Source organism: Pinus tabuliformis, chromosome 3_2 (assembly GCF_031772625.1).
Source record: "Pinus tabuliformis cultivar Carrire ecotype Pingquan chromosome 3_2, CPIR1, whole genome shotgun sequence".
Classification (NCBI taxonomy): domain Eukaryota; kingdom Viridiplantae; phylum Streptophyta; class Pinopsida; order Pinales; family Pinaceae; genus Pinus; species Pinus tabuliformis.
This window is the reverse complement of record NC_142302.1, coordinates 49,184,810-49,210,523: the sequence shown is the minus strand read 5'-3', so window position 1 is coordinate 49,210,523 and position 25,714 is coordinate 49,184,810. Positions and strand designations below refer to the sequence as shown.

Genomic DNA, 25,714 nt, shown 5'->3' with positions numbered 1-25,714 from the left:
TTGGCTCTATGTAGTTTCCTATTCCACGATAGTTATCACATTCCATCGTAGGTCTTTTTCTCTACCCGAAAACCCTGCGCACACCCATTTCCCTCAAAACCCAACACTATTTTAACTTTGGATCTCATGACATTATGGTGGAAACATCCTTCATCACTTAGTGGCTCTCATTATGATCCACAGTTTAAGTTCTCTTGCGTCAACTCATTCTTGTCAAACTCGATGTCTCTTCTTATACCCAAGGTGGGAACCTTTAAGCGTCATATCTCAAACAAGAAGATCATTATGAGTGTATGGTAGAAACTAGGAGCGCTAGACATTAAAGTTTGGTGTTCTAATAAAAATTCTATAAAGAAGAAATGGTTGTATAAAGCATGCTTTGGAATCTTCAATTCATTGAATAAAACACAAACTTTGTAGATTCTTAGTGTCGGTTGGTGCAAATTGTTGGCAAACCCTCTTAAGAAAACAACGGGACGATTGTATGTCCACACCGACAATCTTAATGGCCTCTATCTCTAGAACCCAAAAAAAATCTCGCCAAGAAGTTAAAGATTGTGTGCTCTTCCCAAAGCTACAGGTTGGCCAGGCCCATAACCTCTGTCTGACCACAAGTTTGTCCACCTAGGCTTCTCTCCATTGTTGCTGCCACCCGACTAAAGAGGGGTGCCAAGCATTTCCCATCTGGTGCAAATTGTTGGACAATTTTCCCCTCTAGCCAGGAGGGCCAACAAAAAAAAAAGAACAACAAAATCAAGACAATTGTAGGATATGTAAACAACACACCAAACTATGCAACAAATCACATTTCACAATTGTTGCAATTAAAAATAAACTACTGGAAATATTGGAATTCAAATTCCTTTTACATTAACACAAACAAAATTTACATACATGCAGGCCCTCCCTTCCATGCGACAGGGAGGTTGTGTTGCCTCCAATGTTCTACTCTTACACCAAAACCTTCGTATGCAAAAAGCCTCTAGAGAGACAACCCGCGTGCACACCACCCAACTCTAAACCCAAGGCATGGAATATTCCAACATAAATATCTCCACAAATTCACATATTATGTCATTTACATTCCATGGCATTTAAATTTCATATCATTTCATGTACATTTTACATTTAATCTTCTAATTCCAATTCCCACTTGGATCCCAACAAAGAGATCTACATTGCTTTGCATCTTATAAACAGACACAATGGGTTAAATGGTTGCCCTTGACAACATGGTGGTACAAAAATCCTTCCATAACTCATAAAAAGTGTCACCATTTATGGAACTTTATAGACATCATCCTCCATCCATCACATCACCCCTGAAAGAGACATTAAAGGCTCAAGTAATAGAGGACCACATATGCCACCAGCAAGAGTTTCTCAAACTATTGAAGGACAACTTGGATATGACATAAAATAGGATGAAACAAAAAGCAAATGAACACTGCAGTGAAAGGGAATTTAAAGTGGGGGATTAGGTATTTGTGAGACTAAAACCATATAAACAAATGTTCCTCAAGAAACAAAAAAAGGAGAATAAATTATCACTGAGGTGTTATGACCCTTATAAGATAGTGCAAAGGATTGGAAGTAAATCTTACAGATTGGAGTTGTCTGCATCTTCATATGTACATCCAATCTTCCATGTTTCTTACTTAAAGAAGGTAATTGGTGACATGATCTTAGTCCAAAGTATTCTATTATACATTAATGAAGAAGGGAAAATAATACTAGAACCATAAACAATCTTGGAAACAAGGACTAAGAAACTGTGAAATCGAGCAGTTATTGAGTACCTCATCAAATGGAAGAAGCTACCAGAGAAGAAGCGACATGGGAAGATAAGTTGTTGAGGTCAAGTGTTGAGGACAACAATTCTTTGAAGGGAAGGGGCATGTTAAGCCCTATATAAGCCCCATGTTAACCTTAAAACCCCTTATTAAGCCCTATATATTGAGTGATTACATTTCAATTGTTATATTTTATGTAGGCTAGAACCCCTCATTGTCACATTTTATCTCCTATATATAAAATAAGTAAACCTAGTCATAGAATCATAAAATATTGTCTTGCACATTGTATTCATTATAAAAGGAGGTTCCACCCTCGAAGATGATTATAATTATTGGTTTCTTATCATTGTTAAGGCACATGGTTCACAATGTCTAAAGGATAGACACTCGAGGAAATCAAGAACCAATTCAATATTCTTCTCTGATACCTCTTTAGTCACGAGACTTTCAAATTTGCCCAACTAATTTGGTATTTGTAGAAAATTCAAGTTTGAAGAGTTCCCCAAGAAGAAAGGTCATGTAAAAGTAGTAGAACCAGAAGGAGATACAAACGATGAGGGCACTTCAAATGAATAATTGGACAGCGATGCATTTGAGAAGCTTTGGAAATCTCATATTCATCTCATGGCCATTAGGCCAACCATACTTCCATATTACGATACAATGAAATGGATTATTGAACTTGTTGACTTTACTTACAAACACACTATTATGAGTGAAAGTGATTTCATTGTGGGTTATTTTCTACCCCAGGAAATATCTAAGATGTACAAGCTTAAGGACCTAGAGGTACTACGAAATACAGAATTCTTAAATGGTTATTCAACAAAGGCACCCTAACTAATCAAGACCATGCAAGATTGGGTGAACATGGAGAATTTTCTGGAAAATCTCCATGGCTATCCAGAGGTACCAAGAAACACTACTTGGAAGAAATGAAGGGTTCTACATGTCGACCTACCTAATGAACATCATTTGTTCCTAGAAACCATTCTTGCTCATGGGTTAGAATTGGAACAATAACATACCTCTAGTACACGTGTATTGCAAGGATTTATGGCCCTCCAAATACATTCCCTATTTCATGGAAATATGCAACCATTTCATGGTGCCACTATATCAAATGATATACAATAGACCAAACCCGAGGCTATCTTAGGAAGTTATGGATGCAATTGTTCTCATTAGCAACCAATACTTCGGAAAGGACCATACTTTCTTTTACATCTTCAGGGTGAATAAAGGCCCCCACCTATTACTCAAGTTCGTGGTTGATAGGTTGGACATAAGAGATGAATCCTACTAGATGGTTGAAGCTGGTGTCACCTCATCTTTGGTTGGTGTTTGGTGATAGCAAGTGAGCATTCCCACCACTCCCCTTTAAATTGAAAATCTACATGTTATAGAATATCACACATGCTAATTTCGAGACTAAGCACATCTTGGAGCTAGACCTCAACATTCGTAGATTTAAAAGGCACAACCCTCACAAAGTTGTGGAGCTCCACTACAAAATGGTGAGGTTCAACTATCCATATGGTCACTAGCAATTTTAGGATGAGGAGGTCTATTGAGGTGCTCAATCTTGTGAAGAAATCCTGGCAAACATTAAAACCACACCCACTCGACAAAAAACATTGAAGAAACATGCCACTTGTGATAAATAAAGGAAGAAAGTAAAAGAAGATAGGAGGGTGGTAGGAGAGTGCAAGATATAAGAGAAAGGGTGGGTCAAAAGGGAGCAAGAAAAATAGAACATGAGAGCGAGGAACTTTGTAAAGTTCATGAGGTAGAAGCCAAAGAAAAAAACAAGAAGGAAGGAATGACTCAAGTGAAAGTGACCATGGAGGAGAAACAAAGGAAAGAGGAATACAAAAATAAATAGAATGGGCCACTAAATAGTAGAATCACATGAAGGAATAATTGAAGAAGGTGGCATAAGAGAGAATAAATAAATGAGAGTGGGAAGAAGCTCACTGCCAAGAGGAGGAGTAGATAGAATTGTAATAGGCCAAAGTAGTGAGGAAGATGAAGATTCTTGTCTGTAGGAGTGGGACCACAATAATCCAACCCCTAACACTCCTAGCACACCATTACCTACTAGCATGAGAGGACATTTCCCCATAATTATAGAGCCGGTGAGGATGAATGATATCAGGGAGGCCATGATGTCTTTGCATAAATATTGTTACAATAAGCAACAATGATACATCATATGGAGGTATAATAAAACAAAGAACATGAATGCCCCTCCTAATGTTGAATTGGGGAGTGAAGTAAAGGTGTTGGAATTTCCTAACTAAGACCGCAAGAAAAGGGTAATTTAAACTACATCGTCCTTATGTGCTTTTGTGGAGGCAAACACATCTTTGGTTGATGATCTTGTAGGAGATTTGGATCAATAGAAAACTCTAGTTTTTTCCCTATAAAATTGACTCAAAGAAGAGGGAAGGTGCATATATGGAGAAGGTCAACAAAAAATTATCCACCTTAAGGATTTAGCATGGGGCAAAAGTACAGTAGCTTCAAGACCTACACACATGGGAAGTTGACATTGTGAAGCAAGAGATTGCTCAACAAGTAAAGGCTATCAGGGAGGTGAACAAAAATAAATTATTGGATGTAATTAACCTCCATTGGTCAGAACTATTTGCGCTAAAGGAGAAATTACATCTGCAATTAGCAGAACAAGGATGCATGGAACAATTCAAATAAGCAATCTCTAAAGAAGTGGAAAACCCGAGAAGGGCTTAGAAAGCTTTTTCTGACCAAATGAAGGTCTTGCAACTCCACCATGAAGAAGTAGCATAATTGAGGTATTGGTCAGAGAGCTAGAAGTCTAGGAAAGACAATATTAGAGAGGACGTATATAAAATCAAGGAGTTTTATTCAACATTTGTAGTAACCCAACCAATATTCCTAGGATGGGATAATAGGAATTATTAAAGCATCGAGCCCTAGTTACCTCTTGTAAAGAAGCCACCCTCGGACTTGATGAAAGTTTCAACAAAGGCAGAAAGAAATGCACTAAGTTGTGGGAGTTGATAAAGAAATTATTTGTTATATCTGACATGGTCCCCACAAATGGGTTACATCAAGTACAAGTTTGGAGGCATTTGAAGAATCTGTTGAAGAATCTAGGGAAATTAAGCATAGAGTGATTCTTCGGGACTAGATAAAAAAATTGGTGAATTATTTTACAATTTGTCTTTATTAGCTTAATCTTCTTCTTCTCTTATTAATGCATGTGTGTGTGCTTCATCAAACTACTATCAAAACATAAAACAAGAACAAAAGATGTTAGCTCTCTGTTAGGGCCAAAACCTCTCTTCTCTTGAGAGGAAAACCCTTCGGTAAGTTTTCTCTTATTGAAGCTTCTTTCTTGATCAATGTCAAACCCTAGACCCTTGACTAGAAGATCCTCTGAGCACAAGTCAAGTCCTTCCTTTTCTCTGCACTATGTTTCCCCGACACTTTGTCCACCTCCTTCCGACACTTCGTCCTTCTTCCGACACTTCGTTCTTCCTTCCACTGTTAGTAGACCTTCTAGTAGAGATATTGTTTGTACTTAGTGATATCATTCACCTAAGGATACTCCTTCCTTCTCTTGATCAACCGAGTCCCTTCTTGATGTATAGTGGTAGGCTTAGTGTGATAGCACTGTAGCCCTAATTCTCGCACGTGTGAGAGGTTCCCTAGAGAATTAGGGTCCTTTTACCTTCGATAGAGAGAGAGACTTCTTCACTTGACTTGAGAGGCCTTATAGGCCTAATTTATAACCCAAACAATGATAATTCTTGGACCGTTCTCTAGTTGTTGTTGTACCTACAGATTTACCCTCTTTTTATTTGCACATATGACTATTTCTAACACTAGAAACAATCTTATGCTTTCGCTTTTCTTCCTCCTTTCTTTGTTGCACTTTGGAGACGCTTTAGACTTGTTTCCCTTCACTTCTTCTCGGCTTCTATCTTCGCTGATGCTTCATTGATGTTGAGAGGGAGTGGACAACCTCTATATATAGAGGATTGTCCCTCCTTTAGGCCGACTTGTAGACCGACTTGTTGTCTTGAGGCCAACTTGACTTCCTTTGCTTCGATGGGTGATTTTAATGGTGCCATTGCTTCTTTTGATGGTGTCTTTGCTAGGAGGAGACTTGAATTTGCTTGGAGGTGTCTTCTTTGACTCTTATACATAAATATACATAATGTAGCATACCATTAAGGTCTTCAACATAATTCTTTTGACTCTTTGACTCACCTATAACACTTTGACATGTGCTAGACCTACTTCAATGAGCAAGAAACTCATTGACATATATTATAAAAATAATATTTCTTTTCTTGAATAAATATAAATATTAAAAGTATAATTATGAAGACCGAACCTAGTTACATTTTCTTCAACACTCCCTCTTAATTAGGGAGGTATTCATACAATATTACAAGGTGTTTGCCTATTATCAATCTTGAAGAATTCACATAAGAGAAACCGGATTGGCAATCCATCTGTTATAGCATCACAGTAACCAACATTGTATCCATAGCAAGGCCATGCTGACAACTCTATCTGTTAATAGATCAGGGCACAATGTTGATGATACCAATGACATATAGATACCATAGTCATTGTCTCTCAAGGTACATACCCACCCGAGTGTTCACTGAGTATGACCTTCTAGGAATATTCTTACCTTGGGTTCCCAACCCTCAAAAAATATCGGTCCTCTTGCCTACTCTTGCCTTGGATGCCCTACACATCCTCAAAGAGTATCGGATGCCAGATGATTACCCAATCCTCCCATTCTTTCTTCCTAGGTGAATACAAGAATTTTGTGTCTATCACTTCCTCTCAATTGAGGAAGACATGCCCAATTATCCTTTGACAAGGTACTTATTCAAGTTCCCTTGTAATTGGGAACTTGTTATAACTCCCTCTTAGCTAGGGACATGTCCATTCATCAACAACTTCTTCTTTGTGGGTCCTTCAACTGCTTGATATTCTTCTTTCCTTTGATGTCATGAAATCTTTGTTCAAACTTCCTTTTTGGTAGGGCACCATCCATCGATGACTTTCCTTCTTGGTTAATCATGTCATTACTTCCTTCATGGAAAGTGGCCTTATTGTCATATATCAGGTTCTCTTGTCATTTGGCCATTCTTTGTCATCTTGTCTATGCTTCGGACTACTCTTCACATAGATGTTTCTTTGTACTTTCTTATTCCCATGCTTTGATCTAGTAGCCCTTCATGACCTCATCTTGATATTGCTTCAACATTAAATGGTGCTTTTGTTGGACATATTTTTCATCATGACATCTTCGTAGAGTAGAACCAGTTATCTGCATCTTTCATATCTCCAAGGCCTTCATACGTGTCAAGAGTCCTTTGATCTTTTTCTTCCTTTGTCAGAGTTGTCATGCCTTCTTTCGGGAGACGCCTTCAATGTATCTTTTCAGATATTCTTTGTGATCATGGTGTTCTTCACATGCTTGATCTCTTTCTTCATTTGCTTCTTCATGGAGCAATTGGTCAACCACCTTTTACTCCTTGTGGGAGCACTTCTTCATTGCTTGCTTCTCGGACTAGTCAACATTTCTTCTTCACATGCTTCTTAGTCAGCAATTTTATACTCCTTATGTGAGTATTTTCTTTTGTTGACCTTCATTGCATTGTATTACATGCCTTCGAGCATGTCATTGGTGAAAGAGATTCTTTCGTACTTGATCATGTCATAGAACTATTCCCATGACTCAATAATATACATATAATAACATGACTAAACTTTGATGCATATATACCTCATCTTGATTCTCCTTTGATAATCTTAGCTTCATTTGGTTGTCCTTGGTGTGGCCCATCTTGCTTCATCTTAGCTTGCTTTCACATCACCCTTTTCTTGAATCCCATGAATGGGACTTCACAATGAGACATCTGCTTCTTATTTATGAATCTTCTTTTGAAGATCCCATCATAGGATCTTGAAGATCCTTACCCTGCAATTGTTTCTTTCCTTTTGATGATGGAGGTCTTCTAAGATTCTTAATCATGATAAATTTTCTTTCATCGTGGATGAGGTCCTATGCTAGGTATGCTCCTTCTACATGAATATCTTAAGCTATATCTAACATGCTCCTATATTCTAGAAGATATTTTTAACCATGCATTTTGTTCTCATTATAAATGCTACTTCTCCATGAGTATCTAGAATTCTATGTACTTCATGCTTCTAGATTCTAGAAGATGTTTCTAGCCATGTAATTTTATTTTTATTCCTACATGCTCCTATCCTACTCAAAACTTTGAAATAAGATTTGAAGTAAAGAGTTTGACTTAGTCATAGTAGACATCTAGAGGATCTTCCTCATGTTGCTTCTTTTCTTCTTGTTTCACCTCTTGAGTCATGTGAGCTTATTCCCTCTTCTTTTGTTATTGTTGTCCTTCTTAAGCTTAGGACGATTCCCTTTTTAGTGTCCATATTCTTGGCATCCATAGCATTGGATTTTGGACATATCTTTGTTGTTTGTTCTTTGTGGACCAAATTTTCCAAATTTACCCTTTCTCTTGGCCATGGTAGAAAATTCTTGTTCCTTTGATCCCACATCTTCCTTTGCTTTAAATCTAGTTTCCTCTGTCTTGCAGAGAGACCACATTTCATTGAGTGTGTTCGCTTCCTTCTTAGCATATATGCTTGATGTGAAGTTGCCCCAATCCTCAGGTGGAGCATTGAGTACTACAGTTGTCATTTCTCTGTCAGACATGACTTCCCCAAGCTCTTGAATTTGATCCCTCATCTCAGAGATCTTCATGAAGTAGGGATATATTCCTTCCTTTGATATCTTCATCTTGTACAATTCATTTCTTAGAGATATCACTTCTCCAACTGTGGATATCGAGAATAGCTCTGCTAGCTTATCATAAATTTCTTTTGATGTTTCAAATTTGGAGAAGTCTTTGATTGATTCTATTAGAATCCTTTGAGCTCCTGTCTAATACTTATTGTACTTGGCTAAGGCTTGGGCTTGTTCCTTAGCAAGGACAAGGATATTCCCTTTGACATGTTCTAGGAGTTCATTCTCCTTGAGAAATAAATTTGTCCTCTTCTTCCATGCAAGAAAGTTATTGGTACCTACCAATTTGTTGCATTCCTTGCAAGATGTATATTAAGAAGGGGGCATATACTTGATATATTTTGAGATGTAGTGGATTTGCTTTCTCCTTTAAGACTTGATGGCTTGCCTTCCTATGATATTGATGTTCTTCAAGTTGCCTTCTCCAAGTGGATTTGCTTGATGATGAGGTTTGCTTAGTAACTTGTAGATGATGTAGGTCCCTATTTGATCTACTCTTCTTTGTAGGTGCCTTTGTGTAAGGCTCTTCTTCTTGCTATGGTAGGCCTTATTTTCCTTGAGTAGATTTGGCTTGATGCTTCAACCTTGTAGATGCCTTTCCTTGATGAGTGTTCTTGAATTGCCTTTTCCTTGATGTGTCACCTTAGCTCTGATACCATGTTGAAGAATCTAGGGCAATTACGTGTAGAGTGATTCTTCGGGACTAGATAACAATTTGAGAAGTATTTTTATAATTTTTATTTATTAGCTTAATCTTCTTCTTCTCTTATTAATGATTGTGTGTGTGCTTCATCAAATTGCTATTAAAACATAAAACAAGAACACAATATGTTGGCTCTTTGCCAAGGCCAAAACCTCTCTTCTCTTGAGAGGAAAACCCTTCGGTAAGTTTTCTCGTATTGAAGCTTCTTTCTTGATCAATGCCAACCCTAGACACTTGATAGAAGATCTTCCAGGCACAAGTCAAGTCCTTCCTTTTCTCTGCACTATGTTTCCCCGACACTTTGTCCACCTCCTTCTGACACTTCATTCTTGAGCACTTCATCCTTCTTCCGGCACTTCGTTCTTCCTTCCACTGTTAGTAGACCTTCTAGAAGAGATATATTTTGTACTTAGTGATATCCTTCACCTAAGAATACTTCTTCCTTGTCTCGATCAACCGTGTCCCTTCTTGATGTATAGTGGTAGGCTTAGTGTGACAACACTGCAACCCTAATTCTCACATGTGTGAGAGGTACCCTAGAGAATTAGGGTCCTTTTACCTTCGATAGAGAGAGAGACTTCTTCGCTTGACTTGAGAGGCCTTGTAGGCCTAATTTCTAACCCAAAAAATGATGATTCTTGGATTGTTCTCTAGCTGTTGTTGTACCCACAGATTTACCCTCTTTTTCTTCGCACGTGTGACTATTTCTAGCCCTAGAAACAATCCTATACCTTTGATTTTCTTCCTCCTTTCTTCATTGCACTTTGGAGACCCTTTAGACTTGTTTCCCTTCACTTCTTCTCGGCTTCTATCTTCGTTGATTTTAGAGATGCTTCATTGACTTTGAGAGGGAGTGGACAACCTCTATGTATAGAGGATTGTCCCTCCTTTAGGTCGACTTGCTATCTTGAGGCTGAATTGACTTCTTTTGCTTCGATGGGTGCTTTTAATGGTGCCATTGCTTCTTTTGATGGTATCTTTGCTAGGAGGAGACTTGACTTTGCTTGGAGGTGTTTTCTTTGACTCTTATACATAAATATACATAATGTAACATACCCTTAAGATATTCAACATAATTCTTTTGATTCTTTGACTCACCTATAGCACTTAACATGTGCTAGACCTACTTCAATGAGCAAGAAACTCATTGACATATATTATAAAAATAATATTTCTTTTCTTGAATAAATATAAATATCAAAATTACATTTATGAAGATTGAACCTAGTTACATTTTCTTCAACAAAATCTAGCCAAAGGCTAAGGGAGAAAACATACGCAATACGACAGTTGAAGTGTATGGAATAAATGTCCCTTTAGAATCTCCTCATTTTGCCTTTAGAAGAAGTCATTCAACTAATATTTTTTGATAAGGCCATTAAACGTGAGCTAGAGTTGATTTCTTGGGATGTGGCAAAGTGTGAATTAACATTTGAAATGATGCTCTCACTCTAAGCTTAACAAATTGAGTAGATCCACGGCTAATGGGAAGCCCATGTAGTCTATGAAGAAGGCACACATTCTTCTCCACCTCTAGCTACTTAAACTGCTAGTCAATTACTTGTTACAATAAAAATCCAACTCAGTTTCATGAGTGGAATTCTCTACCACCTCATGGAATCAATTTTATGTATAATCATATAAGAAGGGGCAACACTCTGAGGAAAGGGGGTTAGAAATTTTGTACTTGGGAGGCTAGTGCTAGGAGATTATAGATGAACTATTTCTAAAAGATCCCTAATGATAAGAAGCCATTCCTGGCTAGAATTTTGTAGAACCAATACCCATGTTCTTAGATTATTTTTTGTATACATCATTGCCTTTTTTGTAGTTTTTGAATGAATTAGTTTTACTCTTAATTGTTTAAATTGGGCATAGTAATTCAAAAGATAAACACACTCCATGCATTGCATAAGGACTATTCTAAATTTCAATCCTATGGATGTTCGTAGAGGCGACTTGCATGCTCTCGAAATATTTTGTACATGTTTATGTCCCTTTGCATAACATAATAATGCAAGTCTCTTTTAGTTAGATTATAACATATCAATCAACTATGTTTAATCATTTCAATCAAATATTTATTGTTTAGCATCTAGAATAATATGTGATAGCATGGTGTGCTAAATTTGGATTGATCTTTGTTTCCCAGGCCATAATCAATTTTAATTCTTGTTTTGATGGGTTATTTAACTATTTTAGGATTTATTTCAACTATTAAAGGCACTCGAAATCGATTTTTGAACCATCAATTTAAAAGATTCAACTATACCAAACAAGCGAGAGTCTAATTGGGCCTCTATCTTGGGTTGTATCGTGTTACTGTTTGGTGGGACACTTTTCCCCTTCAACATAATTGTAGCTTCCTTGACTCTCTTGTTACTCCAAGTGGGATATAGTTTAGAAGGTTCAATATTCAAAAGACTAGTTTCTTCCAACTTTCTAATGAAATAACTAGAGAGAGGATCTAGTTTAGTAGCTAGGACCTAAACTTTTGATGCTCCTAAGGTGAAATCCAAATCTCCCTTTATAGCAACTAACCCATTTTTCATATTGTCCATGTAAGGGCCATAAATATACAACGCTATGATATATTTCCTTAGATCCAAAGTGAAAAGGAGGTCCTTATTCCTGTTGGGAAGGCCTTGTAATTAATGAGGGCGAAGGAGCATTTATTCCATCTGGTCACATTCCCACTCAACCTCCTAATAGCATCTATAAAATAGAAGTCCCAATTACTTAATAATTTCGAGGGTTACTCAATGATTATTTCTTCTAATGACATTATCTCTTGCAATAGAGTACTAGAAAGTTTAATAATATCTATTATTCTCTTTACAACCAACTTCTTTGAGGATTTAGCCATCCCTTCGTAATTGAGTGATAGAAAACTCACTTAGAACCCTCAACTAGGGAATTTTCTCTACACTGCCCAATTAAGGATAGTTGTTTCCCACACCTAACTTTTAAGAATGGTTGTTTTTAGACCATAGACATTAAATATACCACGCCCCCCCCCCCCCCCCCCCCCCCCCACACCCTTTGATTGGATGTTGAAACTTTTTCTTCAACAAACTTATCCCACCCCCACCTTTCTTAGAAAATTAAGGGTACCTTAGCTTCAAGATCTTAAATTGTATTTGACCAATTATAGGGGATTTGAGTCTTGGCTACCTTTTCCATCTATATTACGATATGTAATAGGGTTTATAGGATGACCTTCTAAATTGTATTTGACCAATTATAGGGGATTTGAGTCTTGGCTACCTTTTCCATCTATATTACGATATGTAATAGGGTTCATAGGGTGACCTTTTAGTGTTTGCCTAACACCCAAAACCTCTACAATTCTATATATAGGTACAAGGCCGGTGCATTGTGATTTTTTATAATAGATGGGTAGGAAGTCACTTAGAGAGTCTAGTTCTTTGGACCCAACCTCATCTCCCCATGCCCCTAAAACAAAAAATTCCAAAGAAAAACCTATATTCATAGAGTGAGAATGTACAAGGATTGAGATCCCCACTTCTACTACTAGTGGAAGATAGTTTTTTCTTCTTTAGTTATCCTAAACACCCAAACCGACCATCCTTTTACTAAAATCACAATACACGGAGAGGCCCCAACCATTGGTTTGAAATTTTGCTTGGTAAAATTCTTCAATTCCTCCAAACTCATTCTCTTCCCTATAAAATGTCTTACTAACACGGTCTCACGCCTCCATAACGTTATTAAGTTTTGTTTTGTCACTTAGGTTAAGGCTCATAACCTCTTGTGTCTTCTTGGTGCATTTAAGTCTATTTTGTTTTATAGGGCCCTCTTGAGACCAATGCCCCATGACCTATAAATACTAGGATGGGCCACTGCTCAAAAGCTTCAAATCCAACATATTGTCAACAAAACTAGAACTTGAAAAAACTATCCCACCGACCAATGTTATAGTTTCAAAGGAAATCAAACTCATTACATACCTCATTTAACATGGTTTCCAATTCATATATTGAGAGTGATAAACCACCATCCTTGTTTGACTAAGCATTTGGGGCTGATACATTTAAATGATTGAGATCATTACTCCTTGCATGGGATGAATGACATTTGTATTTATGGTCCTTGGTTTGATCCCTAACATGACTCACCACACCCTCCTACAACTATCCTGAGATCCTAGCACCCTATACACCTAGCTCATGTACAAGCTCACTCAAAATGTCCAAGGTGGCATCCTCCAATGTTTTAGAACTGGGATGACAAAGCTTGTCAATATCCCATGCAACGTCCCATCAACCTAATCCAAGGATGGAATAGATCCTTTGACCCTTGACGGGATCATTAGATAATTGTATAATTTCCTCGTCATATACCATTATGTCTTCCGTGCAACCTTTTCCAACCACTGACTAAGAAAAGTCCACACTAACTATTTGTGTGGAACCCCCACCAACCGAAATGTAGACCTAACTCCTTACTCCACAAGTCTCATATCTTATAGACCTTACCTATAAGAAATATTGGGTTGATAACCTCAAGGTTTGAGTCGAGGCCATGAGAAATCAAAGCAAAGAGGAGAGGTCGATGTGCCAAACTCGTGCCAACAATGCCTAAATAAATCAGGATGTCATTGCCCTTGGTCAAAGAAAAAATTTGCACAAGAAAATACTATCAATAACACCGTTTAAGGCCATGAATTTGGATTACCCATCAATTCAATCTCGAGTTTTTATTGTCTATAAATGAGCATAACACCACATATTGCCTTCTCCTAAAAGTTGTCATATGAGTGGAGGTGATTGTTCTTTAAATCTAGCCTTAGCCACTAGTTTAGAATAAACCCTAATCATCGAGACTTCAAAATGACATTGTTCTTAATCATGGCGATTTGATCTTGCAATGCGATGTTCGCATTTTGAACCTTGCTCAAAGCCATGGTTGTCATTTGATTGCATTCATCCCATATACTATCTTGATAAAAATTCCTTCAATCAACCATTACTCACAAGCATAATTTGATATGATGTTATACCGAGGGTTTGACAAATTGATGTCACTTAAGGGAAGGGTGGAGATTAGCACCACTAATAGCACGATTGCTTTCCACAAGTTTTTACTTTTGCTTATTTTCTCTAGGTTCTTTAATCTGCATCACATTTTTTGCCTATCTATATCCATAATATAACATAAATATTCTCCTCCTCTACCTATATGCTTATACAAACATAGATGCCATATTCATATATTACCCTGCCTCTTAACCCCAAAACTCCAAATCCTAAAGCCTCCCCATTTTTTCTAAACATTATATATATATGTTAGATCATTGAATTTAGATGATTTATTTATTTAAAAATAAAGATAAAGTCAATCATAATTTTTTTTGGTTATATAAAGTTCTAATAAATTTTATAATATGTTTAAAACATTTGATTAAAATTTCATGAAATTAATTACAATAACACTCTTTATTGAAATTAATATTAACTTAAATAAACAATAATATTTTATTTTATTATTAAAAAATAGTTTTTAATAATGAAATTATTATAATGAATATGCTACTCCTTAAAAAATATATATATAGCTACATCAAAAAAAATGTCCTATACCAATTTTGATGTCTAATTTACTTAATTTTAAAATTAAATACTTATTATAATATTATTTTAAATTTAAACCTCACATAAATTTAATCTAAAATATTTTAAATCTATATAAAATTAACAGCAATTCAAACTCTAACTTCACCCTAATTTTAAAAGTAAATTACTATTATAATATTATTTTTTAATTTAAATAAATTAAAAATAAAGATACCACCTTTAGTTTGCAATGAGATCTTTGGTGTGTGGTCTGCAAGATACATGGGCCAGTCAGCCGTCCCCAAAGGTTGCCTTCCCGTATTAATTCATATTTAGACTATTTTATCATAAGAAACGAGTCTTGCTCGGTGGCATAAGTGGCTTTTGGGAGTTTGATCAGCAGTATCATACACGTAATGGATGGTTCTCTATCACAACTCATAAAGTTACTTTACCATGCCATACACTAAAACCCAAAACCCTTGACCAGTGATCATGCATTCCTATACTGTGTTGTTTGGGCTATAAAATGGCCTTACCGAACGATTCCGATGTACGAAGCATATCATAATACACATTAGCAACTTTTTTCTGCTAGGATAATCAATAGCCAGAGCCATCCTTGAGTTTATGATCCAAGTTATCAGGCAGTGGTAGGAAAGGAAAGCAAAAGCTTATTTGTTATTTGTAACTGTGATATTTGCTTTTGTTTGGCTTGGTTTGGAGGGTAGATTGCAATGGAAGAACTGATACTGGAGCTTCACAAGGTTGAAGCTGTGAAATTTGGGAACTTCAAGCTCAAGAGTGGGATATCGTCCCCCATATACATTGATTTGAGGCTTATAGTCTCATACCCAAATCTGCTCAAGCTTGTTTCTGAGACCATCTGGAACAAGGTCTCATCCCTCAAATTTGAGGTAATCTGTGGAGTCCCCTACACCGCTCTACCCATTGCAACATGCATCTCACTGGGCCACTCGGTTCCCATGGTCATGAGAAGAAAGGAGGTCAAGGATTATGGCACCAGAAAATCCATTGAAGGAGTCTTCAGCCCAGGGCAAACATGCCTGGTTATTGAAGATCTGGTGACAAGCGGGGCCTCTGTAATGGAGACAGTTGAGCCTCTTAAATCCGTCGGCCTCAATGTGAGTGATGCTGTTGTTCTGATTGACAGAGAGCAGGGTGGGTCAGATAACTTGGTCAGCAATGGCATTCAATTGCACTCGGCCCTTAAGCTCACACAAATGGTGGATGTGCTCGTGAGGCATGGCAAGCTATCTGGAGAGATCGCGGATTCTGTCAGGACGTTCATCGCAGAGAACCAGACGAAGGTGCCTGCCCCTTCCCCTTCTCCTGCCCCTGTTAATGGTGTTAGGAAGAGGAGCTCTTATGGTGAGAGGGCCGCTCTTGCTCAGAACCCAACAGGCAGGAAGCTGTTTGAGCTCATGGAGAGGAAGAAGACTAATCTATCTCTAGCAGCCGATGTTTCCACAGCCCAAGAGCTTCTCAGCATTGCGGATGCGGTATGTTTTTTAATTTAAAGCTTACACATTTTTGTGATTTTGTTCAGTGCGTATTGTGAATGATCCCGCACGCATAACAATTGTGAGACCTAGGTAGTTCATAATGCATCACCCCTGCTAAAAAACCTTTGCCAATCCGAAAGCTGGCTTTTGAGTTTCAGGGTGATGCCCTGTAGGTCTTCTCTGCCTTGTTCCTGGTTATCTATGTGACGTCTACAATACTATCTAATGCAGTGGCACATCATTCATATGTGGGTTGTTATCTATGCATACATCTTAATGCAGTGGCATATCCATATGTGGGTTGTTATCTATTCGTCCATTATGGATCTTAATGCAGTGGCACATCCATATTTGGGTTGGGTTGTTATCATGTGATATCTCAATTCACTGGCACATTTATATATCGAGAATTTGTTCCACATTAATACTCCCTCTTCCTAATGCAGTGACACATCTATATGTGAGTTGTTATCCATCTATACATCAGACATCTTAATGCAGTGGCACATCCATTTTTGGGTTGTTATCATGTGATATTTAGAATACCATCTCAATGCAGTAGCACAGCCATATGTTTGGGATTTTGTTGCACATTAATACCCCCTCTTCATATATTATGGCCATTTGTTGTAACATACAATAGTTAATTCCTCTTTGACTGGTGGGTTGTTATCCATGTGATGTCTACAATACTATCTTAATGCAGTGGCAGGTCCATATCGTGGGATTTAGTTCCTCATTAATACACTTCCTCCTCTTCCTTCTGTGATGAAATATATGGCTTGTGTTTTGTACTCTTATATTCTGGTAATTTGTTGTGACATTCCATTGTTAATTTTGTTGGTTCCTCTTCTGAGATAGGTGTTGCCTAATTTTTATAAGCAGGGACATTTCTCATCTCTTTCCACAATTTACATTTTCTTTTCATGTTGTTGAACATCTTAGTAGATATTTAATATTTTATTTTCATGTTGTTGAACATCGTAGTAGATATTTAATATTAGCTATTGCCGGTGATTTTGGACTGATATATCTGGTTGGCTTTTGATATCTAGGTTATCATTCAAATATCTCTGCATAAATTGGCTCATGGGTGCCTTTTAAAGATGTTTCTATTTGATTTTTGCTTGCATCATCCTTTCATTTTGTTTTTGAGTGTCGGTGTGTGGATTATATTTGATTCTATGAAAATGTTGTGGATCTTTCTTCAAATATTGTTTCATGTTCGTTGATGATTTGTTACTCGTGGGTCATGCTGATGGTAAAAACTGTTTTATTCCTTATTCTCCTCCTTTAAAGTTTGTCCCGTAGTCCTTTCCTTCTAACATGTTTGTAAGCTAACATTAATTCCTGGGACATCAAATTTTTTTCCATTGCTCAACATTCTGTCGTGGGCCATTTTTCGCTCCTTGAATTTTGCTTCTAGGATTACATTTCCTAAATTTCTTCTCCCCTTAAAGCTTGAATGTTTTTTACATGTTTTCTTTCGTATACTTATTTGCTAAATCGTGATTTGTGATTTCTTTCTTATATACCATTTGATAATATTTTATTTTGCAGGTTGGGCCTGAGATATGCCTTCTGAAAACACATGTTGACATACTACCTGACTTCACACCTGGCTTTGGTGCTCAGCTTCGTGCGGTATTTCTTACTGCCCCATTTCCTGCATAGAAGTTTGATCAGTTCATATTTAATGTTTAATTGCCTTGGAAATCACGGCCTAATTATCGTTAAAGGAATGTTTTTTTAACTCTTGTTCCATGGAATACAATGGAATTTGGTCAAAAAAGCACAAGATGTGGGGATCTAATATTTATACAAACATCTATAGAGAGTGCATATAGGCCACCGTATTGCCCCTCCGAAGGACCTCAACCATAAGATGGTTATCTATCTTGTGCACTTCATGCAGTGGAAGGATGGCCTTATTATCGGACTCGAGGATACTAGGAACTTGGAAGCATTGGTTACATAGCCTCATGATTCCTTTAGGGCATGTCAAAGTTTTTTCCGATTGGCTTTTGGTTGAGACAAACCACTACTTTATGAGCTATAAAAGGATTTATTAGGTTTGTAACCTATAGGACATGAAGACAGAGGACTGCCTTATCTTCATGTGCCTAGTACACTATGAGATGAGGGGAAGGTTCCATTGTCTGAGTCTCTATAGAGAGTCAAGAGGATCCCTTGCTACTTTTTTAGGTACCTGAACCAGAGGTGCTAAGCTCTATTTTTGAAGGAAGTACTAGATCCTAGGAGGCAAACTCCACAAGATCCACCAAGAACAAACCTTGTTAGATTACTTTCTTCTTTCTTGCTCTCATTATTGATCATTGGTGATCTTAAGTAACATGTAAAGGCCTATGTGAAATCAACCTTTAGATTGGTTTGAAACACATCTCCAATTGACCTACAACCAACATTTTGGTTCCCACTAGCACTTCATAGAGGCTTTGCTCACGGTACAATTCATGACTAAGGTCACATTGCATTGACATACATCCTATCTCTACGAGACATATGAGATGGACTCACCTCACATAGATTTTTGACCATCTACTTTCCATTACCAGATTTTGTAGATGACCTTGAGCATTAGGGGATTATCAATGGTTGGCTAGCATTCGCCCAAGATCTCAAAGCCCAACTCCCTTGTGTCCTCTTTTGAATTCTTTAGATGACATAGTTAGGTTTCATGTTGACGCCTTCTCGAAGATTGATGGAGATAAGGATGGCCCTTCACCTCCCTTTGCTTGTACTCGTATTCCCATCCATGATGTTGATATTGAACTAGAGCCTTGTTATTATATCTAGCCCCCGCTCTTCTTTATCTCTCTCTCTTTCTTTTTGACATTATATGGTCATGCTTTTTCATGCATGATCATGTATTTGTTAGCTTAGCTTTCTTTGTGCTTTTGGAGTAGCCATGCACACTCTTGCAGTTTCTTATTGGTGATTGTAATTCTTTTCTCTAGTCCCATTGATCTAGATTTTTGGTCATTCCTTGAATTTTAATATAGTTTTCTTATCTTACCTTATACCATCAATGCTTAATGCTACTCATAACATGGTTTGTTTGAAGCATTGTTCTACTTGGGTATTGCTTTACTCACCAGTGTTGCTGAGTACTATAACTGGCATTTGGCTAAATCTGCATTACTTGCCCTTGTTTGCTTTGTTGTAATAATGATAGAAATATGAGCTTTCTTGTGTTAATCTTACCCATTATTGGATATTTTGATGTTGCTATTCTCGCCCCCCTTTAATGATTTTTATCAATGAAATTCATTTTCTGGTAGCTATGCTCTTCCCTTTAACAATCATATATTAGTCAAATTCATATAGTTGTTGTATCGAAGAGTGTTCATTGGTTTGTTAGAGTTTTTTGAATTAATCTCTAGGTGTTTTACATATAAGGAAATTTGTATTTGTAGTCTTTTTGTATTAGATAGGGATAGAAGGAGACACTATTTGGTCTCAATTTTTTTCCTTACTATATGGAAGCAACAATAAAGCCCAAACATAGGAGGTTAGTAGTGGTAGGGGGTCCTTTTTCTTAAGTGTTAATGTCTTCTTGGTAGGGGTGTTGTTAATGATGATGCCATGAGACTTGGATTTGCCTTCTTTCAGAGTGCAGGCAATGACTTTCACCATTTAGATCAAATTCTCTTAATTTGCTAAGAGCGTAAAGTTTACCTACACCTTATTTGTGTTCACAATAAAGAGGAATATACACTGTGACATAGGTCGAAGCACTTTGTATCTCCTTTAAACACTTGTTTTAGGAATCATCTAGAATGGAACTAAAAGCATGTAACTGGTAAAGAATTTGGGCTAGAAAAATAGAAAGGTAAGGAATTCCATTATTGTTGGACAAGGTTCACATCCCCAACATACACCAAGTCCATTCTTTAGTCCAATTGCCGTACATTAGTGTTTTGAACCTTAACTAATGCTTCATTTTTTGTAGAGCATACAATTGCATTTATATTTTTTCTCTAGCAATTGTTCTAGGAATTCATTTTTGTAGTATATCGTTAGGGGGAAAGTTGGGAAAGTAAAACTTGAAGAAATAATATGCTTTATGATCCTCAAAAGTTGTTGCTTTCATTACCTTGTGCCAAGTTTGCAGTCGTATTTGTGAAGAAGATGACATCATTAAATTTTTTAGCAACTTAGTTAACCCCTAAAATCCATGGTTCAAAGAAGCAAGTCAAGTAATAAAGCTCAAGTAGAAACTAAGCTTAGCAATCCTCCTTAAAACCTTGCACCACCATCTCCTTATGCAACATTTGCAATTCCGTTTTTAAAGAATATCACTTCACTTGAAGTCTCTAAAAACTTTGTTTTAAATCCTCAAATTAATGGTCATAGTTTAATGCTTTTTGAAATGGCGATGGTAATGGGAGGAGAAAACTAAGAAATTATTGATGCTTAGCAATCTCAGTTATAAATATGTATGGAATCTACAACAAGTCTAGATGGAGCAAGGGAGTACTTAAAGTCATCTTTGACCTAGTCTAGACCTAAAGCTAAAATAAAAGTAGGAATCAAAAGAGTAGATAAATGAAATTAAGTAGCAAACATGATCGACGAGTTGAATGGGAAGAATTACTTGGCATGGAAGAAAAAGATGGAGCTTATTCTTTCTTATCACAGTATTTCGAAAATAGTCATTTGGGGGCAACTCCAAAACTAGATGCCATGGCTAATGACAACAACAAGAAAAATACAAATGCATTGATTCTTCTAACTTTTAACTTTTGCTCTTGAGGATGACATTCTTCTTTATATTCGAGGTCGTAGTAATGCTATTGAAGTATAGTAGAAGTTAAAATTTTGTATGAAACTCGTATGAACTTGGAGTTTTATTGCTACAAAATAAATTAACAAATTTGAAGATGGCTAATTTAGATTTTGTAATAGAACATGCTTAGAAATTGTATGAATTTGAGTTTTCATCAAGTGATATTGAAATTAAGGACCATTGTCGCAAAATTTAGCAGGTCTTGGAGAGGTGCACCCTACAAGGCTAACACTAGACCAAGTGACAACAATGGGTTGATGGCCCATTGTTACCACAGCCAAAACTTGTTGCTCTTTACGGATTTTCACCTATGGGAGGAGTCTCGGTATGTGAGAAGGTCACTAAATAAATAGTCTAGGGTTAGGGTACAAGGTGACTTAAGGAAGATTTCGTCAAAAAAGGCACAATTTAAGCTCAAGGCTTCAATAGGAGGCAATTCAGTTTCTTGATAGAGGCCCTATTAGATGAGGCAGAAAACCTACGAGCTTGATTGATATGTTGGGTATGGGGATGGCCAGAGATCAAGGCAAGGAGAAAGGGTTTCCAACAAGGTACATGAACAAGATCAAGGCACATGAAACCCTCAAACAAGGCTCTAAGTTGAAGCAAGACTAGACTAGTGTTTCTCCTAGGGCAAAGAAATTTATGGACAATATTGAAGTGGATGCCCATCAAAAAAAGAGATTTTGTGGCAAATATACACCCCTCTTGATGTTTAGGCTCTTCAATGCCAAAAATATGCCTTGCCTAGGGATTCACACCAAGCCCTAGTTAGTAAGCTTAGCCTTAAAGGGGCCGAATTAAAGAGAGAAGAATTTAGAGGTAAGAGATGTGTTTGATCATAGACAAAATGGACCAGTCCCTTTTTCCTTGGGAGTATGGAGTCAAAGATTTGATAGGAAAACCAAAAAGTTTCTAAAGAGGCTGAAATCTTGATGCCCTAGCACCAAAACTCAAGCAATTATCTATGTAATGGATAATGGAATTTTCATGGGAGAGCTAGTAAAAGATCACCACTAGGATATTTATTCACATGTTATTCATGAGTAATGCATGCAATAGTGATATCTAGATAGCATTCAATAATTTTTCAACAAGTTAGGGCACAATATCAAACCCTAGGTTCAACATATTTCATACAGTAGACATAGAAAATAGATATTCAACAATAGGTACACTTACAAGATAACATGCAAAGAGAATGCATCCATTTGATCCAAAGAGTAGCTCCAAGAAAAGCAAATCAACGTGAAATGTCAAAATGCATTCATAGATCTAAATTCTCCATAAGAAAAGAAAGGCCGAATTATCTCAAGAGGCCGAATTACATAAGTTGTGATGATGATTTGCTGCAATGAATCTCTCCTCTACTTATATGAGGAGTTTGAATGCCTAATTTAGCTTAATGCCCCTCAAAATAATAAAATAATGCTACAACCACTAGCTAGGTGACAAGCCGACCTAGTATCCAGTGATAAAAATCAACTCTTGCCCACACCTGTGAGTCGTAGGAGAGAAATTGATAACATCATCCATGCGTGAGCCCTTCTAGGCCTAACGTTGAGGCTTCTTGGTGCCAAGATGTGAGTAGAAGCCTTCTAAAATCACCTCCTATGGGTTGGCCCTTAGGTCTCTTTCAATGCTCCTATGTGTTGGAAAATGCAAAGTGGCAACTATTAATTCATATTTTCCTTATTCCTTAATACTTGCTTGTGAACTTTAATTATCTTCTTGTGTTTTGTTATTAGATCTTTTCATCAAACAAATATCAAGATCAAAACAGTAAAGACAATGGACACAAATATTAGGCTCCAAGCTAGGGAAAAACCCCTCCAAGGGGAAAACCCAGAAAATCTCTTCTCTTCTTATAGAATCTGCTTCAAATGAGACCAACAAGACCCAAAACCCTAGATCACAACCTCCTCCTAGCACCAAGTCAACCCTTCAAGATGACTTTCCAATTAGGTCAAAGTCACACCAAGTCAACCAAAGACAAACCCTTCCAGAACTGCTTCAAATTTAGAATTTTGGTCCCCATCTACAAAATTTCGAATATGTAGCTTTACTGCTTTAGAAATCTTGGCCCCTGCAACTTCGACCCTTGCAACAACTCTGCAACTTCGCACGTGTGAGAGAAAACTAGGGCAAAACTTCAATTTTCTTCTCTTCCAGTTACTGCTCTCTTCTTCCTTGCCTTTCTTGTCCTTCTTCCTCAACTTCACACTTGAGATCGAACTTCCTTGATTGCAGATCGAATTGGTGAGTGAATGAGGTTGAACTGCTTCTATTTATACCTTTATGTGTGGGTTGAATACCCCTCTTTGGGCTGACTTGTCTCTGCCAGGGCCGACTTGGACTAGGAGGCTTCTAGGGCTTTCTAGACTCAAAATAAATTCTTTTTACAAGATACATCTTGCCCGAAAGGGTCTTATAAACATGATGTTGACTCTCTTGACTCATGACAATAAATCCTATGACCTAACAAACCCTAGAAGCATGAAGAAAATGCTTTTACCTAGAAGACCATCAATAAAGAGTGTGAAACCCATGCTCTAAAATAATAACTTTTTTCTTTTCTTCTTTTGTTTGTTACATAAGATACATATTGAAATGAGTACAATAACAATTATGAAGACTGAAACTAGTTACATTTCCAACACTCCCTTTTAACTAGGGAGGTATTCATAATTGTATCACTAAGACAACATCCTTCTTAAACTGAAGAGTTCTCATAAGAAGTGTTGGATTGGTAAGCCATCTTTTAAGCATCATCATCACTTCATTTTAACCAACATTGTCAACATTATCAAGTTCTTGACTAACAAGCTCTATCTTTCCATAAGATTAGAGCACAATGCTGGGAGGCTTTACATGGATACCACACTACCTCTCAAGGCACATACCCCATCCAGATGTTCACAAGGTATGTCCTTTTAGGACTATTCTTGTCTTGGATTCCCAATCCTTAAAGAATATCGGTCCTCTTCGACCACTCTTGTCTTGGATATCCTGTCCAATCCTCAAAGAGTGTCAGTCCACGAGACCACTTCCCTATCTTGGATTCCCAATCCTCAAGGAGTACCAGTCTTAAATGCTTACCCAATCCTCCACCATCCTCTCTTCAAGGCCTTCACTTAGACTTACGACTATTAGTCCTGGTCAATTGCTTGACACATGAAGAAGAGAATGCACATGTGATGTCCAACATCACTCCCTCTCACCTAGAGAGGATATCCCTATTCCCTCTTGACCAGGGAATAGATCCTTGCTCCTATTCAAGGAGACTCCTTTACTCCCTCTCAAATCTAGAGGAGATTCTAAACTTCCTTTCTATTTGGGAAGTCAACACCACAAGCCTTATAACTTGTCTTCATAAGAGAATCAACTACATGTTCTTCATAGTTGTATGGCTCTCTCTTTCCTTCACATCTCATTATATCGAGCTTGCTTCCTTCCGAGGTATCGTGGAGCCATCTTCTTTTTTCAGTCTATGGTTCCCTCTTTCCTTCACATCTCATTATATCGAGCTTGCTTCCTTCTGAGGTATCATGGAGCCATCTTCTTTCTTCAATCTTGTGACAGGATCTAGGTCATCAATCTTGCACATCACTTTCATCTCGTCATCAACAATAAAGGCATTATATTGAGCCTTTCCAATCTTCAAGTTGATCATAGCTTCCTCATGAAAGTGATCTCCTTGTTATTGTACGAATTTGACCTTCAGGTTATCTTCTCGCACTGCTACCTTTTAATCCCAAGATGGAAACATCTTGTCTTCATAATTGCCAGGACCATATCTTCAATCCATATAGTTGAACTTGCCACAACTATCATCATGGATTTCTGCAACATCCTTCCAGGTAGGAAAAAAAACATGTTAACCGGCTAACCAATAACAAAAATATTAGACTTACCTCATCATGATGACTTTGTCATCACAACATCAACACCTTCATGGTCCATCTCCATACAAATCTTCCTTAATGCAACAAAGTGCCAAAGGATCGAACTTGATTACCAAGTTTTAGTTTTCTTCTAGAGACTATATTGTATATACATAATCTAGAGAAAGGATTAATTCTTTATATATCCTTGAGTAAGTCAAATTCTTCCTTTAGACATCACATAATCATATTAAGCATATTTCAAGATTCTATACATATGAATCTTATCCAAGAGTTACTTTCAATATGCATTCCTATGCTCTTATTCCATCATCTAGCTATATGTCCTATAATGAGCCTGCAACTTGACCAATTGCATTCCTTCATCCCTTAAGAGTATTGTTTCCATACTATATGGAATGTATACTAATCCTTGTCAAAATGCTTTTTCCAAGAACCTTCTAAAAATGATGGTTCTTCCAGGATCATAATGATCCATTTTAGCAAAATGACTACCTCTAACATTATGTTAGAATGCCTGGATGAACACTAATATGCAAAATGGTCCA

At 37.2% G+C, this 25,714-nt stretch overlaps 1 protein-coding gene across 1 annotated transcript in view; it reads left to right on the top strand.

Moving 5' to 3' along the window:
- The first annotated feature begins 15,197 nt into the window (after positions 1-15,197).
- The window catches only part of LOC149179744 (uridine 5'-monophosphate synthase / UMP synthase (PYRE-F) (UMPS)), a 36,503-nt gene continuing 25,986 nt past the window's right edge, over positions 15,198-25,714 (top strand). Inside the window, exons 1-2 of the mRNA XM_089415787.1 lie at positions 15,198-16,448; positions 18,012-18,095. Of these exons, the coding sequence (XP_089271913.1) occupies positions 15,663-16,448; positions 18,012-18,095 (870 nt within the window). The 5' untranslated portion in view covers positions 15,198-15,662. The remainder of the gene's footprint in view (positions 16,449-18,011; positions 18,096-25,714) is intronic.